Source organism: Lampris incognitus, chromosome 4 (assembly GCF_029633865.1).
Source record: "Lampris incognitus isolate fLamInc1 chromosome 4, fLamInc1.hap2, whole genome shotgun sequence".
NCBI classification, from domain to species: domain Eukaryota; kingdom Metazoa; phylum Chordata; class Actinopteri; order Lampriformes; family Lampridae; genus Lampris; species Lampris incognitus.
The window spans coordinates 39,244,754-39,263,254 of NC_079214.1; the positions used below are offsets into that span (position 1 = coordinate 39,244,754).

The following is an 18,501-nucleotide window of genomic DNA, read 5'->3' on the forward strand; positions in this document are numbered from 1 at the left end:
ATGTTAACGCCAAACTTTGCACCTAACTGAAAACAAATGACATACAAACGCTGCCGGATCTACCATATGGGCAACGTGGGCACTGGGCACGTGCCCAGGAGCCCCTGAGCACAAAAGGGTGGGAGGGAGAATAAAAAGTATGATTTATTTGTTTGTCGAGACCCACAGAAATGACACAAAACAATAAAATAAAAGTTGTTTCCAAGAAAATGAAGTCTCATGATTGACTGTTTTATTGGTGAGGTGGCTGGGCAAGTGGTGACTGGTTGGCAAGCGGTAATGCTAATAGCTAATGGTCAAGGTGGGTGGGCATAGAGAGCAGGGGGCTTACACTGCACAGATTCAAGATCAGTTTTCCTCAAGCCAAGTCGAGGTTAAAAACTGGAATTAGTTTTTACCTGACCCACTATCAGTTAGGTTGCATCAGTGATAAATGTGTGGGAAAACTTGCCAAGCAGCAGAAAATGGACACCATTAACCAAAAGCCCAACGGGGCTGCCAAAAGAAAGAAAAGGAAGTGAAAGAAGTGGGCACAGTAAAAAAAAAAAAAAAAGAAGAAGAAAAAAATCGCAATAATAAGTCGTTTTTTCAAAAAAGCTAGACAAAGTGAAGAAGAGGGCATTCCGATGGCAGATGTCGAGCTAGATAGCAGTAGTGCTAGCCTGGAAGCATCTACTGACGGTTGCAATGATGCACAGTTGGATTTAGAAGACTTGATCACAGAGTTTGCAAAGAAAAAGTCAAGAAAGAAGAACTTCTAAAGGTAAGAACCATTTGATTATGTTGTCTGTGTATTGGGCAGTATCTGTCGGGATTGTGTGTTGCTGTATATTTGGTGAATGAGTTCATTTGATAATGCTGTTTGCATAATGATGTGCTCATTTGATATGCCGTTTGCATATTGCGTCACTGTGGTGTGATGCTGCTATATTGTGTTGGAGTCGGTTTGTCAAGTTCATTATACGCTGGCTTTTGCAGTTCTGTGTGAAGTTGCCTAGGTCACTTAGTGAGCCTTATTTTGAAACCTGCATTCAGCTGTGCTGTGTGATTATCTTGGGATGGCATTGTTGTAAGCCTATTCTTAGTCAGTCACATTATTATGTATCAGTAACCGGTGTGCTGTCTGCTCGGATGGTTTTCAGTGAACACAAATATTGCCATAGTCTTGAGTCATACACTGCTTTGGGATGATTTAATCCATTGTTTCCTTGTCTTGTGATTTGTGAGTGAAATGGCAGTACTTGGTCTGTTGAGCTGTATAGGCATACCTGCTCAGCTGGACTGGTTATTCAGCCTTTGACCAATAGGTGTGTGATTATGGTGTGGTAGATTTCACATGTCAGCTTGACTGGAAGCTCAAAATATTTAAAGGTGGTGTTTAATGGCTGCGGTGGGTGACATGGGGTGGGCGTGGTTTGTGTGTGGAAAAAAGGGGGGAGGGGTATAAGTTTTAGTGCTCAGGGGCCCCTGGGGGTACTACTCAAGCTTTGCATACAAAGAGAAGCTGGCCTGAGCGATGGTAAATCTCTTGCATTGTAAACTACAGAGAAGCAACAAGCTTAAAGAAAGAAATATTTGTAATGAACAAAATGACTTACCATTGACATATTTTTGAGTAGTACCATCGATATAGACGAAGTGAGCTGGTATCTACCCGGTGGTTGATTGAGCGATACTGTACAGGACCAACATACAACACATGGCTTATTTCAACATGACATGACAAAAGGTGAACGTCCAATCCTCAATACATAGTGAGTTCATTGAAACTCTGGTGAGAATGTTAGGTGCACTTACTACATGCACTTAATGTTACATACATTAAGTGCATGTGGTAAGTTTTACTTAATAGGTAATCAGGCCCTTATACATCCTTACAAAATGCTTAACATTATTATATGTTAATAAGACTATATAAGTGTTAATAATGGCATCGTAAACACGTTTTTGGCCATTAGGTGGCACTTGTAAAATATTAAAAACCTACTTTTTCACACTCGTTTTAGGTTGTAAATACAATCTGCATAAAATCTTGCACGTAGCATCTGATAACCCTCATGATTAAAGATTATTAAAAGAAATCTGATAGTCCACACAATGCAAAAGTTATGACTTATGAGCGCACAATTACACCTATTACCTAATGCTTATTATACACTTATTAACACATAATAATAAGCATTTTACAAGGACTTATAAGGGCTTTGTTACCTATTAATACTTATTACATGCATTTAATTGTTACTGAATGTTGTGTGTGTGTGTGTGTGTGTGTGTGTGTGTGTGTGTGCGCGCACGTGTGTGCAAGAACATCTTTTTGCAAGAGTATATTCGAACCTTTATATGTGTATTTTATTTTACCATGTCTCAAATTTGTAGAAAAACACAAGGGTTGTCTTCATTTGAAATCAACTCATACCTGTATAGCATCTTCAATGAACACGACAGCTTGCTGAATGTAGAGGGCCTCGTCATCTATTTGTGACAGTAGGAAAAACGTGACCATCAAATAATGTTACATCTGTAACAAATGCCAGAGAGCCAAACACAATGCAACTGTTTTGGGAACAAAAACAAATTTCTGTACATCCCAGAGGTGCCACATATAATGTAGCGATTGAAAGTTGTCAAGCATTGTGTACCTTTGCTCAGTGTGGCTCATACTCGACTAGATGTTGAAAAGTGCAGTAAAATGTCCAATTAGTCCAACCCAACCCCCAAAAATGGCACTGCAATAGGAATATAATATTCTTGGTTATGACCTCTGTCAAACTTGTTAGATTCGTCATTTATTTTCTGAACAACCAAAGAGTTTGCACACTCTTAAGGCCAGGCCATTGTATTCTTACAACGAATTTGTTATTTGCATTTAACCCGTTCTATTGCATAGGAGCTGTGGGAGGCTGCAGCACCTGGGGACCAACTCCGGTTCTTCTTTTCATTGCCTTGGTCAGGGGCACAGACAGGAGTATTAACCCTAACGTGTATGTATTTTGATGGTGGGAGGAAACCGGAGCACCCGGAGGAAACCCACGCAGACACGGGGAGAACATGCAAACTCCACACGGAGAGGACCTGGGACGGCCTGGGGTTTGAACCCAGGACCTTCTTGCTGTGAGGAAACCGTGCTAACCACAGGGCCTCTATCCAAGCGATAGAGGTTTGAGGTGCATTTTTCAGTATTTTCAGTTTATTTTTCACTCAACCCAAAGGTGAGGTAAACATGTAATTAATTTGGAGTTGCCACCTTCACCATCTGGGAAAACATTTCTGTCCTGATGGAGATGATTGCAACTGGGGTGATAAGGTCTCCGTGTGCTACAACACTAGCAGAGACTAAGAGGTTGAGTAAGCATTAAGATCAGAATGAAAATTTACTGATCTCGGTGGGAAAATTGTATCATCTCAGCTTCGCCATACAGAAAAGCAAAGACATGAACAGTACTGAAGATGATAAAAACCTAACAGTCACCACGACAGCAACTTGGAGACAAAGATAACCCTATACATTTAAATTAAGATGGGCAAAAAAAAGAAATACAAATGGGTACACCATCCTCAAATTTACAGATTTAAATATGTGCTTTTGTACATCACCAGCTGCTCTTAATGTGGAAGAGCTAATGTAGTACAGATGCAAAATATGGTTGTTTTATGCACAAGGAAGTGCAGATATGAATGCAAACTGCTTTGAACATAATGCAATTCCTTCATGTTTTTTTACTGGACTGGATCACAATGCCAGTGTATCCTTCCTGAGATCTGTTCCACCAGGCGGTACTTTCTTTTTTTGAAACTTTCCCTTTTTTTCCTCCTGTCATGTGCATATACGACAGGCAAGGCAGTCGCGATTAATACCATGCTTTATTCAGCCATCTGCTTCCAGTCCAGACCAGAACAATCCCAGAATGCCCCAGTACAGAACCGCGCTAAAACATATTGTTGCGTGCCCCTCCTCCTGCATACACAGCATGCTGGGCACAGTAGTTCTCATCACATCTCCCTCCTTTTAAACAACATGTATGTTCCAATGGAAACAATAACATTGCTAGATTGGAAAACATAGCAACAGCAATACCATATTAGCAATTTGCTCATTAACATCATAACCAGCTAACAATGAAGACATGCACTTCAAAAATTCAAAAATTAACCTGAAGGGTGGGGTAGACTGCCCAGCCCTTCGACTGAGTGTGGGGATTATTCTGCCCCATTGCTCACTCAGTATCTAAACATCATACTGCTTTGGGGGTTTTACAACTCTTCCACTGGAGGTGATGGTGAACCCAGAGGGCCTTGCTGGCATGTCCGGCTCCGTGGGAGTGCCCGATGAGGTGGCGACCGGTGGGCTGAGTTGTCATTGCTGTCTCTGGCTGGTTGGGTTGCAACAGTTGCAGGGGCAGGCACGGATTGCAGGTGACTGCGGTTCCGTCTGAAGACAGCCCCGTCTTCCGTACCTACCGTGTAGGAGCGTGGCTCACCTGAGGGATTCACCATGACTGCGGGCATGTTCCACCCCTTCTGCCCGTCTAGTTTGACTCGTACCCTCTCACCTGAGTGCAGTTCGGTTAGGGCACGTGCAGAGTGTCTCCTGTCGAAGAAAAACTTATAAGCCTCTTTTGCCCTTCTGTCATTCTTCTCCACCTCCTTGTGGTCGAAGAGCTGTGGCTGGAGTTTCCTCTCCAGCACAGGCATGTTGGTCCGGATCTGGTGGCCGGTCATGAGCTGCACGGAGCTCGCACCTGTGGCAGCAATTGGTGTGGTGCGGTAGCACATCAGCGCTAGGTGTGGGTCAGGCTGCCGCAAATTATTTTGGCCATCCCGACAGCTCCATTTGCCTGGGGGAAGTTGGGGCTGCTGGTTGCGTGGCGGAAATCATAGTTCCTACAAAACTGCCTAAATTCGGCTGACGTAAACTGCGTGGCATTGTCCCTAATGAGTTCCCCAGGGACGCCCCATCATGCGAACATACCTTTCAGCTGTTCAATCACCTGTAGACTGGAGGTGGTCTGTAGCTGGGCGATCTCAATGTCCCTGGAATAATAATCAACCACGACCAGGTAGTTTTTTCCATCCTGCTTGCAAAGGTCTGCCCCAATCTTGTGCCATGGGCCGGGCGGCAGTGGTGTTGTACGTAGGGGCTCTTTGTACTGTGAGGACTTATTGATTTGGCAGAATGTGCACTGTGTAACTTTCCGGTAAATGTCCGATCCGATGCTGGGCCACCAGACAGACATCTTGGCTCTTTCACGACACTTTGTAAGGCCTTGGTGTCCTTCGTGAATCCTGTGTAGGATGTCTTCCTGATACGCGGGGGGAATTACAACCCTGTCTTGGTACAGGAGCAGCCCGTCTGCCTTGGACAGCGATGCCTTCGCAGCGTGGTAGCCATGCAGATAAAAGGGCACGTGCCTCGGCCATCCCTCTCTGGTGTACCCGATCACCCTCTGCATTGTGTCGTCCTGACGCGTGGCCTGCTTTAACATGTCCAGCTTCGTGCTCGACACTGGTTTGGTTTCGATCACAGCTTCGACATGCGCACGCATATCCCCGTCTGTGTCTGCCCCGCGGCCGTTCTGGAGTGGGTTCCTGGAAAGGGCGTCGGCCACCACCAGCTGTGAACCCGGAACATACACTGCTCTGGAGTTAAAACGCGTTAGACGCATTAGAAGCCGCTGGCATCTCGGCAGCACTTTGTCCAGATCATATGCATTAATGAGGGGGGCCAGGGGCTTGTGGTCTGTCTGTAAGCTAAACTCAGCTAAGCCTAACAGATAACGGGAAAACCGCTCACAGGCCCACACCCCTGCAAGGCATTCCTTCTCTAACTGAGAGCATCTCTTCTCTGCATCTGTGAGAGTTCTGGAGCAGAAGGCAACAGGCTGAACTTTGTCCCCCTGAACCTGCAACAGTGCTGCCCCCAGCTCATAACTACTAGCGTCCGCACTCACAATGGTGGATCTTGCTGCATCATAGTATGCCAGGGCAGGAGTGGAAGACAACATTGCTTTTACCTCAGTGAAGGCTTGCTGTTGTGGCTCCCCCCACTGCCACTCGGCGTCTTTCTTCAGCAGCTCACTCACCGGGTGTAGCACAGAGGACAGTTCGGGTAGAAACCTCCCCAGATAATTTACCATACCCAGCCACTGTCTCACCTGAGGGACATTCTCGGGGTTCTGCATGTCTGAGATGGCCTTCACCTTGCCTGGATCTGGTTTGATACCGTCTTTGCTGATGATGTGCCCGAAATATTGCAACTCACTCCTGCTGAAGCGGCATTTCTCCCGGTTGAGCTTCAGCCCCGATGTTTTGATTGTCTGCAGTACCGCCTCCAAGTTTCTATCGTGCTCGTCCTGGTCCTTGCCGTACACGAGTATGTCATCCATGACGACGACCGTGCCCTTATGGTCTCTCAGCAGAATGCACATTTCCCTCTGGAAGATCTCCGGTGCCGATGTGATGCCGAACGGGAGCCGCTGGAAACAGAACCGGCCTCTGGGAGTAATGAAAGTGGTTAGTTTTACACATCTGGGATCTAGCGGAATTTGCCAGAAGCCAGACGATGCGTCTAGCGTTGTGAAAACCCCTGCCCCTGCTAACTTGGGCATAATGTCCTCCAGCGTGGGAAGCATAAACTGCTCGCGCTTAACAGTCTGGTTTAACCGCTTAAGGTCCACACAGATCCGTATCTTGCCGTTCTTTTTGACTACGGGCACCATGGGTGCACACCACTCTGTGGGCTCGGTCACTTCTGTGATGATCCCCAAGGACTGCATGCGTTGCAGCTCGTCGTCCACCTTTGGCATGAGAGGGAAAGGGACCCTGCGTGGTGTGCTGAGGGCATAAGGCTGTATATTGGGCTGAAGCTCAATCATGACAGGTTCACAATTAAGCTATCCAATGTCCCCGAAAACATCTTCGCTAACCTGATCTGTTCTAAAAACCAGGCCCATTTCACATGCAGCTCTGCGACTCAATAGATTGTTGGCATTTGGCCCTTTTATCACAAAAATCCCAATTTTGTGCATCTTCCCCCGTCTCTCCGTGCACGCCACAAATTTCCCCGCACACTGCAGTGCTCCCCCTGGGCTTCTCAGGTCGATTGATGTTTTAACCAGCTGTGGCTGTTCAGGCAGTGACCTATATGCAGTCTGTGACATGGTAGTGATGTCCGCCCCTGTATCGATTTTAAAATTAACCAACTTGCCGCAGATCGGTAACTCCACTTGCCACTTTTTCTCAAAATCCATCCCCTCTATGCAACCGAGGAAGTAGGGGCGGCTTTCACTTTCCGCTTCGCCCTCATACGCATTATCCTGGTAAACGACCTCCCTCACGTCTCTGGTTTTGCATACGGCAGCAAAATGCCCCAGCTTGTCGCATTTTCTGCAACGCCTGTTGCGTGCAGGGCATTCCTGCTGCTACCCGTGCGCGCGATTACATCGGGGGCAGGCTGTTTTGGGCCGCTGTGCGTTTCCGTCGCCCTTATTGTAGTGGTTGCTAGCGTTACTGTGGTGGCGGTCGGTATTGGCGCCCTGTGCTTTGCTAACTGCATTCAGTTCAGCTTTAATTCCTTCCGCATTTTGCTGTTTAACCAGTTCGAACTGACGGGGGGCCATTTGCACCGCTTTTCCTAGCGTGAGCTCATCTTCCATCTGCAACTTCTGTGACACGTCTCGGTCAGCAACTCCGATCACAACTCTATCATGAATATGCACTTCCTTTAATGCCCCGAACTCGCAGTGTTCTGCCAACTCATATAAACTCCTCCTCACCAAGGCCTCGACAGTCTCTCCAGCTCTCTGCGAGCGCTGGTGAAAACATGCACGTTCGTGGACTACATTTCTCCGTGGTACGAAATGCTCGTTGAATTTACTGACCACCCTGTCATAACAGTTAGCGTGAGAAGCCTCTTCGAACGTAAATGAATTAAAAATAGCTTCTGCATCTTTCCCCATTGCGTATATGAAGGAATTGACTTGGATCTCACCATCCTCCGCATTTAGCTTGGTTGCTAGTCGAAACCGGGAAAACCTCTGAATCCAAATCGGCCATGCCGCCGGTTGCGTGAAATCAAATGCCTCGGGGGGATTAAATTTTGCCATTCCTCGTCTCACCGGACCAACTCCGTTCCCGATTATTGAGGTAAGTGGATTCGAAGATCTTCTGACACCATGTCATGTGCATATACGACAGGCAAGGGAGTCGCGATTAATACCATGCTTTATTCAGCCACCTCCCCAATTATATCTGGCCAATTACCCCACTTTTACAAGCCATCCCGATCGCTGCTCTGCCGATCTGGGGAGGGCTGAACACTACCACATGCCTCCTCCAATACATCTGGAGTCGCCAGCCGCTTCTTTTCACCTGACAGTGAGGAGTTTTAACCAGGGGGACGTAGCGCGTGGGAGGATCATGCTGTCCCCCCCGAACAGGTGCCCCAACTGACCAGAGGAGGCGCTAGTGCAGCGACCAGGACACACTCACATCCGACTTCCCACTCGCAAACGCCCAACTAAGCCAGAGGTAACTCGGACATTTGAACCGACGATTACCATGTTGGTAGGCAACAGAATAGACCGCTACGCTACCCGGACGCCCACCAGACGGTATTTTCTAACAGTGACATAGCTAACGATGGCATTTTTCGAAGACTGGCAGTGTCAGAAGCTTTTAGACATCAACACACCAGATATGGATTATTGAATGGGTTTAGTGGGCTATACTTCATGGTGCATATTAACTCTGTTTAAGTTGCCGTTTTTTCAGCAGATATCCACATGTTGGCTGACCAGGCAAGATGACATCAGCGGGCTAAGACACAATCAGTCAGTAAGTTATTTGTGTTGGCTAGTTTAGGCAACTGCTTGTTCAAAAGCACAGGAAAAGACAACTTTGTGGGAAGAGTGAAAATGTGAGTTAGAGAGGGAAGGTAAAACAGAGCAATGGATAGTTAAATAAATTTCAAAAAGTTCAGAAAGAAATGTGTTCATTTCATTTAAATAGAATAGAATAATAGAATGCATTCTATGTCACCTGCTACTGGCTCTGGTACAAATGCATTTGACAACTGTCAGATGATTTGTTTTTCCATTTTTCTTTTAGTAACTGTCTTTTCCATCTAGCAGTTAACTTATCAACAGACATGGTGACTCAACTCTAGCTTGACTTCACACACACACACACACACACACACACACACACACACACACACACACACACACACATACAAACACAGTACTCCTAGGTCTCAAACCATCACACCAGGATGTGTCATTTGTGGTCAGTGCAACTAACAAGCAGGGTGCAAACTATATAACGGCCTTGGGGGAACTTTTTTTTTCCTGCATTTAGAGGTGCATCTCAGAGAGGACTTTCAATGAGTCATTGCTAATAAAATATCCATGATGCAAGAAAATACTATATTCTACATCAGCAGATCTGCACCTCAGAGACAAGTATGGAAACAAACACTACCTATGATACTACACTATCAAATAGAATAGAGCACAATAATATCCCAGCAAATAAGAAACGGGTCAAATGCAAAGGCCATGCAGCAGTGAAACGGCCTAAAACAGACACATAAACAGGGTAAGAATTGAGTAAAATATCGTCAGTTTGCTACTGTACCCCCGTAATTTTAGGAATAACACAGCTGGATCTTCATCGTGAATGAGTGATGAATCCCTCATTCATTCATGAGTTTTTATCCAAGAATTTACATTTGATTGTTGTAGAAGAGAATATAGAAATGCATTTAGCAAAATTGTCGGGGGGAAAAATTATGTAATAGATATTTTAGAGACACCCCCCCCCCCCAATTTTTTATTTTTTGGCCAAATCATGTTTTCAGGGAGCTCTTGTCTTTCCACAAGGATCCACGCTCCTAATGCCCCTGTGTAGTTTGCATCCTGCTAACAAGGTAACTTTCAAACAGCTGGAAACCCCACACGGCCTGTTCGTCATTGCTGGAACACAAACCTTAATGACCTGAAAGCTGCATTGCACAATGTGTTTGAAATACTGGCAATGATGAAGCATGTGACACCATCTTAGGTAAACACAAAGGTTTGTGACAACAGCATAATAATTAAAGAAACTGTGCACACTGCTTCTGCACTTCATTTGTATTTTTTCTTTTGATTAATTGTTCATCCATGCAGTTATTTCATTTGGGGTATAAAGGTGTAGGTAATGGGAACATACAGTACATCCAGAAAGTATTCACACCCCTTAACTTTCCCCACATTTTGTTATGTTACAGCCTTATTCCAAAATGGATTAAATACCTTTTTTTCTCATCAATCTACACACAATACCCCATAATGACAAAGTGAAAAAGGTTTTGTAGAAATTTTTGCAAATTTATTAAAAATAAAAAACAAATATTGCATGTACATAAGTATTCACACCCTTTGGAGCTCAGGTTCATCCTTTTTCCACTGATCATCCTTGAGATGTTTCTACATCTTGATTGGAGTCCACCTGTAGTAAATTCAATCGATCGGACATGATTTGGAAAGGCACACACCTGTCTATATAAGGTCCCACTGTTGACCGTGCATGTCAGAGCAGAAACCAAGTCATGAAGTCAAAGCAATTGTCTGTGGACCTCCGAGACAGGATTGTATTGAGGCACAGGTCTGGGGAAGGGTACAAAACATTTTCTACAGCTTTGAAGGTCCCGACGAGCACAGTGGTCTCCATCATTCGTAAATGGAAGAAGTTTGGATCCACCAGGACTCTTCCTAGAGCTGGCCGCCCAGCCAAACTGAGCAATCGGGGGAGAAGGGCCTTGGTCAGGGAGGTGACCAAGAACCCGATGGTCACTCTGACAGAGCTCCAGCGTTCCTCTGTGGAGATGGGAGAACCTTCCAGAAGGACAACCATCTCTGCAGCACTCCACCAATCAGACCTTTATGGTAGAGTGGCCAGACGGAAGCCTCTGCTCAGTAAAAGGCACATGACAGCCCGCTTGGAGTTTGCAAGAAATCACCTAAAGGACTCTCAGACCATGAGAAACAAGATTCTCTGGTCTGATGAAACCAAGATTGAACTCTTTGGCCTGAATGCCAAATGTCACGTCTGGAGGAAACCAGGCACCTCTCATCACCTTGCTAATACCATCCCTACAGTGAAGCATGGTGGTGGCAGCGTCATGCTGTGGGGATGTTCTTCAGCGGCAGGAACTGGGAGACTAGTCAGGATCGAGGGAAAGATGAATGGAGCAAAGTACAGAGAGATCATTGATGTAAACCTGCTCCAGAGCACTCAGGACCTCAGACTGGGGCGAAGGTTTACCTTTCAACACGACAACGACCCTAAGCACACAGCCAAGACAACGAAGGAGTGGCTTCGGGACAAGTCTGTGAATGTCCTTGAGTGGCCCAGCCAGAGCACAGACTTGAACCCCATTGAACATCTCTGGAAAGACCTGAAAATAGCTGTGCAGCGACGCTCCCCATCTAATCTTACAGAGCTCGAGAAGATCTTGTAGATAAATGTAATGGTGTGATGTTTAATAATGATGATTACAATGTATTAATTGGAATAAGGGATATAAGGATATATCAATCATTGGGAAAACATATGCATGAGGAACAGGGCTTGTTACAAGGACAGGAGGGTCTATAGTGGCAGTGGAAAAGTACTGAGTATGTTAGCAGACAGAGGGTCGCAGAGTAAATTAGGTGTGAGGGTCACTGACCCTAAATAAGGTTAGCGACTCTGAATAACAAAGGGAGCAATAAGGATGTTGTGGTAAAGGGGGAGTAGAGACAAGATGTCTGTCTCCATGGAAGGTGTGAGGGTCCCTGACCTTGCATAGGGTTGGCGACTCTGAATGGGGAAGGGGGACACTGGAAGTGTTGTGGTCAGGGGGGAGTGGAGATGAAATGTGCTGTGATTTGTGGTTTCAGAGATAGGAACAGGATTTTACGACGGCAGCTGCAACACAGATGGAGAAGAAGATTACCTGGAGTCCGGATATCAGTGAGGCGGAAACGGAGTCAGATGAATGGACCAATCAGAAAGAAGATCACACATCCATATTCAGTCAACACTTTGTATAGTATAAAGACTGGGTCAGGGAAAGGAGAGGGAGTCAGACTTCGTGAACTGACACAATCTGTTGTTTGTCAGGGATAGGAAGATCTAGACCCAGAGCTCTGTATGCTTTATCCATTTACTGCTAAATAAAACGGATGGTTTTGAGACCGAACATCTTCTCCTATTGCTTTATCAACAAACACGCAGGACTACGCTCTCACATAGATGAAGATGAGTTGGTAGAGTGAGCTGAAGTCCAACAACTTGCAGAGAAGAATGGGAGAAATACCCCAAATATAGGTGTGCCAAGCTTGTAGCTTCGTACCCAAGAAGACTTGAGGCTGCAATCGCTGCCAAGGGTGCCTCAACCAAGTACTGAGTAAAGGGTGTGAATACTTATGTACATGCAATATTTCTACCAAACCTCTTTTGCTTTGTCATTATGGGGTATTGTATGTAGATTGATGAGAAAAAAAGGAATTTAATCCATTTTGGAATAAGGCTGTAACATAACAAAATGTGGGGAAAGGGAAGGGGTGTGAATACTTAACGGATGCACTGTATGTACATATAACAAACATAGATACAAAGAGTTTCATGTACAGATACCTTTACATGTCTAGAAATCTAATCATTTAAATGATTTTTTTTTAATATTGGGTATATCCAGTATCAATTGCATAGTATTTACCATGTGTGAAATAGGCTTACTCATACTTTTAAAACTGCTGAAAGGAACTAAAGTTAGGGATACAAAAATAGTACGTATCTACTACTTTATCAGTGTAATATGTTGGACTATATTGGAGAGGACCAGAGGTGAAACTACCATAAATGCGGGTAATGCAGCTGCACTGAGGCCTGCACGCACACACCCCTCTTTATCTTGCCACTATCAAAGATCTCGAGCACTGAGTCTACCATAAAGGGGTGTTGTCAGAGTTGAATTATTCAGCGATTCTGGCGTATATACCCAGTGCTAGACCGAAATAAATGCTAACTGTACGGAGGAATAAATGCACAGCGGGGCATCAGTTCTGCTCTTACCGGAATCAACGTAGAAAGAGAAACTTTATTGACAAATGCACACTGTTATATACATACAGACCACCTGTCAATCCCAGCGCATTTCATTGGCTGTTATCATTGTCCATCATACAGTACCCACATGTACTCATTTAGTTTGCCTATGTGTTAATACAAAAATATAGATTTACTTCTACAATTGAGAGCACACTTATTTCATATATGTCAACACCCCCACTTGCTCTCATGCTGTTATTGTCTTAACTTAAAACATCATAAGGTTTTCTACCTCGCATCATGAAACCTTTCACTTACATGGTTACTCTCCAAACATAAACTTCGCAAACTTAACTTAAATTTTGTTGCGGGTTTCGTCATAACATCTGCTACCATCTGGTCAAAATCAATACCAAGAAAATGTTTCAATTTACCTAAGTCTTTGATCTTGAATTTTGCCGTGAGCATCTCCTTTACAACCTTCAGTGCATTTTCATCACTGGCAGCAATAATCAACCCATATTATAATTATCCATCCATTTTCCGAACCGCTTATCCTGCTCTCAGGGTATTTTCTGTTTCCCTTGTGTAAACACAATGATCAGCTGGATTTTGCAAAAACTCATTTTCATTCAGATACTCATGCAACATTTTGTTCCAGTTCCTGCCTGACTGTTTTAACCCATATAACTTTTCTAGCTTATACACCAACTTCTCATGTGTACTAGATTTCACCTCGTAACCTTCTGGTTGTTCCATGAAAATCTCGTAATCTACTGGTGCATGTAGGTAGGCAGTTTTGACATCCATGAAGTAAAATCAGGTTTTTCTGTGCTGCTTTTTGCATCAATACTCTGATACTGGTCAAGTTAACGGTAAGAGAAAATGTCTCCTCATAGTCTACACCCATCTTTTGACTGTATCCCTTAGCTACATACCGTACCTTGTATTGGTCAGATCTGTCAACATTGTTCTTAATCACATATACCCATCTAACCCCCACTGCGTTCTTACCCTCTGGTAAGTTGGTCAGGGTAAATGTGTAATTTTCTCTGACTGATTGCATTTCGTCATCCATTGCATTAATAAATTCCTTTGAGTTAGTTGAGGTTACTGCTTCCCTGAATATTAGGGGTACATTACACATCAGTCTGTAACAGTAATCTATGTTCGTCAGTACCTGATCATCACTCTCATCAGATACATATTCACTTAAATAATCTGGTTTCTTCCTCACTTCCAGAAGGGTATTGTGTAGGCTCATGGCTGGGCTCACCCATCTGTGTTTTGCTGTTCACCTCAGGCCTAGTTACTGAGACATGGCTCCGAGTACATCCTGGACTCACATCAGTATTTTGCCTGGTCTTGTTAGCCCTATTCTGCACCTCGAAGTCATCGTCATCAGGTGTCATGTCAGTCTGTATCTGCTGCTCTGCAATCGTTTTTGACACAAACTTAGCTAGTCTGTGCTTCTGCACTTTCCCATTGTCAGGATAATAGACCACGTAAGGCTGGGCTATTCTTGTCGTACCCGAAAAAGATTCCTTTCTCACACCTCAAGTCTAGTTTTGTCTTGTCATGCTTATAGGCATAACACACTGACCAAAACTTTTGCATCCTAGAAATGTTAGGCCGTTTTCCTGTCAACATTAAGTAAGGCGTCTGTTTTGTGCGACTGCAAAAGCATCTGTTCTTCACTACAACTGCTGTCTGCACTACATAGGACCATAACACTTTTGGCAACTCGCTCTCTATTAGCATACACCTCGCCATGTCGAACAGGGTTTGCCAGTTTCACTTGGCTGTACCATTCTGGTGTGGTGAGTATGGTGCTGAGGTCTCGTGCCTAATTGCATTTCTGCTGAGCAGTGCCTGGTAATTCCTTCCCATGAATTATGTACCATTGTCAGATCTGATACATTTAATTTTCCCGTATGGGGCTGTGTTGGCAAGAAACTTCTCTGTTGCTTGCACTGTGTCACACTTAATTTTTAGAAAATACACGAACACTGCACTGGAACAATCATTAGTGAATGATAACGCAAACCTATACCCGTCTCTGGACTCTTGAGTCTATTGGTCCCGCTAGATCTGTGTGTACCAACTCTAGAGCTGCTTTGGCTCTCACATTAGGCTCCCTATTCATAGTTTGGATACATTTTCCCGGAGTGCACACTTCACAATGTAGGGTAGGTTTGTCTACTTTGCCCTTGATGGTCATACCATCAACAAAATTTTGTAATTTCTGAACATCATCGTAATTACAGTGCCCTAGAATCTCATGCCATGTCTGTATATCAAACGTGCTTTACATTGGTCATCACATTCATCATTTACTGTGTGCAAGTAGTATAGTCTGTTATGCTCATGAATGTGGAATTGTGTACCGTCTGTCTCGTAGAACATCCTTTCCTTCCCTGAAGATTACGGTTGCTCCGCAGGCAGTAGCTGCTTTCACAGAAAAGATGTCCTGCGGGTATGAGGGGATATACAACGCCTGTCTCTGCGTCGTGTTGTGGCGTCGCCCTCTGTTGTCAATCAAGCACACCTCTGCGTCTCCTCTGCGCTCCCGTAGCTCCTTGTGCCATCAGCCAACTCCACACAGTGCGTCTCGGCCTGGAACTTGTCGAATTTCTTGAACTTTGCTATATCCGTGATGATATGTGAAGTTGCTCCCGTGTCCACCATCAGACCTCTCATCTTGACACCGCACCCTGGCTGGATCTCCACGTCCCCGTCGCTCGTCAGGAATGCATACGCCTTGTTGCTCGCCTCCTTGGACACTTGTCGGGCGTCGTCCTGCCGCTGTCTCCGTCTGCAGGTTGCGTCCCGATGTGTGGTGCTTTTGCACCGACTACACCACTGATTGCGTTGACGTGCTCTGGCTTTGTCAGTGGCGCCCCCAAGGGGTGGGCACGGCCACCCTGATACTATCCCTGGCCCCCCCCCGCTGGCCCCCCCCAGCCACGAGTCGCATATGCGGAATATGCTTCTGATTATGCATAATATGCTTCTATCTGATATCTTACATTAGGTGCTGTTCATTTAAATCAATAATGTATATTTTTCTCAACTCTCATATTGACAGTTTTCAACTAGCCTACACAGTATACTACAACAGCAGCATAGAATTCCCGAAATTCAGTCATGGCTTTTGGTTTTGGTGTGCCACCCAAAGATTTTCAGTGGCCCCATTTGGCCACCCCGATGAAAAATTTCTGGGGGCGCCACTGCTTTGTGTCCTTTTAGGTCACATCTGAAGCACACTATGTCCTCACTCGCGGCTCCGCGATCACCAGCACTCGCCATAGCGGGTCTCGCACTCGGCTGCACCCGCGCCTTCATTACGTTGTCGTCGGGTGCTGTTGCGCGCATTTTCTCAGTGTCCTCGTAGCTCCGTAGTTTCGTTTTGATTTCGGCAAAAGGCATTGTCAAATCACTTTGCGTGACATGAACAGCGAACGGTTTGAATGATTCTGGTAGTGCCTTCAAAATCATTGCTACTGTAAACTACTAATAAAACACGTTAGTTCCTAGCTAACGGGTCTGACCCTTTAGCCGAGCGGTTAGTGATGTCGCCTTGTGGTGCAGTACACCTCGTATTGAATCCCGCACCAGGCAAGAAAATAACCGGTTACATTGGTGGCAGCGGTGGGATCAGGAAGTGTGCGGATCCTCAGAAGTCTCTTCGGAGCGCGGGAATAACAAAGCGCGAGGGCGCGCTTCCGGGGAGGGTGACGACTGTAAACTACTAATAACACACGTTAGCCCCTAGCTAACGGGTCTAACCCTTTAGCCGAGCGGTTAGTGATGTCGCCTTGTGGTGCAATACACCCCATATCGAATCCCGCACCGGGCAAGAAAATAACCGGTTACACTACTAACAGCCCATCACTCAATGTCTCGCCAGCGTTTCTCAATGCGGTGATGGCTGTCTGCGCGTATAACGTATTCAGTCCCACTCACTGCTCGACATTTGAAGTGAAGTCCGTTCTGTATACAGGCTAATTATACGCGGCTTCCCTTTACCTGCATAATAGTCTCAGAATTTTTAGCGCTTTCCGCCCATCGTCCGCTGCTTCCCGCATTACCAGCGACAAACTTTTATCATCCAGAAACTGGATTAGCTCCCAAAATACCTCGGCATTTTTCGCTCCATCTACTGCCCGTCCATCATCGTCGGTAGGCTCGATTAAAATAGTGTCCTTTAGCCCTTGTAACCGAAAATGGCCCAAAAACTTTTGTCTCCCACAGTTCATAGTTCTTTTCATCTCCGTCAAAGACTAGCCGAGACCAGCGGCTACTCGATCTTTCCATCCTGGGTCTTTCGCCCCTGCTATTTGACTCGGCGACCCTTCTACTCATGGTGCTGGCATGCTAACCGACACACGCGGTACGTTGCGATATTTCTCTCGGAGGCAAATCGCTTAATAACTATCTCTGGGTAACGCTGGGCCCATAACCTGTTGTCAGAGTTGAACTGTTCAGCGATTCTGGCGTGCATACCCAGTGCAGTAGTAGACCGAAATAAATGCGAACTTTACGGAGAAATAAATACACAGTGGGGCGTCACCACCGCTCTTACCGGAATCGACGCAGAAAGAGAAGCTTTATTGACGCACACTGACAATACGCACAGACCACATGTCAATCTCAGCGCATTTCATTGGCTGTTATCTTGCCCATCATACAGTACCCGTATGTACTCATTACGTTTGCCTATGTGATAATACAGAAATATGGATTTACTTCTACAATTGAGAGCACACTTATTTCATATATGTCAACAAAGGGTATGTTCAAAAATTGTGCAAAGTATAGCCGCGCGTAATTATGGACGTGCATTCATTACTGCGTAGAATAATCCACACGTACAGTTAGCTAGCTGGCGGAGTGTCAAGACTTTGCACAGCGAAAAGCCTGGAGAGTGCACCTATGATGTAAGTAGAACTTATTCATTAGACTAATAATAAACCTAAACAATTGTATTTTGTGTTCATAAGGCCTATGCGCAGACATGAATAATGTTGTCAATGTGCGGGTGCGCCGTCACCGATTATGTTTTCATGTGTCAAGTCGCGCGGTCACCGATTATGTTTTCATCTGTGTCGGTGCGTTGTCGCCGATTATGTTTTCATCTGTCAAGGTGCGCTGTCACGGATTATGTTTTCATGTGTCATGGTCCTCTGACACCAGACTTTAAGTAGGCTAGTTTATCACTATCTTGGCCTTGCTACATGACTGTTCTAATATAGCACAGCGGTCTCCCAGTAATTTCTTTTAGGTGCCAACTGTGCAGTGCATTTCGCTGTTGCTGGTCATTTTAAAGTTGCGTGTTTTCACTTCTTTCATTCGCTACTGACATTACGTTATGTTACGCCTGATTGTGATGGGCAGGCTGGGCCGCTTTGACCATCTTGCATT

The 18,501-nt window shown here is 45.2% G+C and overlaps 1 protein-coding gene across 1 annotated transcript in view; it reads right to left on the minus strand.

Annotated features, from left to right (window-relative positions):
- tpcn2 (two pore segment channel 2) overlaps positions 1-18,501 on the minus strand; it is a 52,370-nt gene that overhangs the window by 32,992 nt on the left and 877 nt on the right. Inside the window, exons 2-3 of the mRNA XM_056278689.1 lie at positions 2,420-2,475; positions 1,599-1,675 (exon numbers count right to left, since the gene is read on the minus strand). Coding sequence (XP_056134664.1) covers positions 1,599-1,675; positions 2,420-2,475 — 133 coding nt within the window. The remainder of the gene's footprint in view (positions 1-1,598; positions 1,676-2,419; positions 2,476-18,501) is intronic.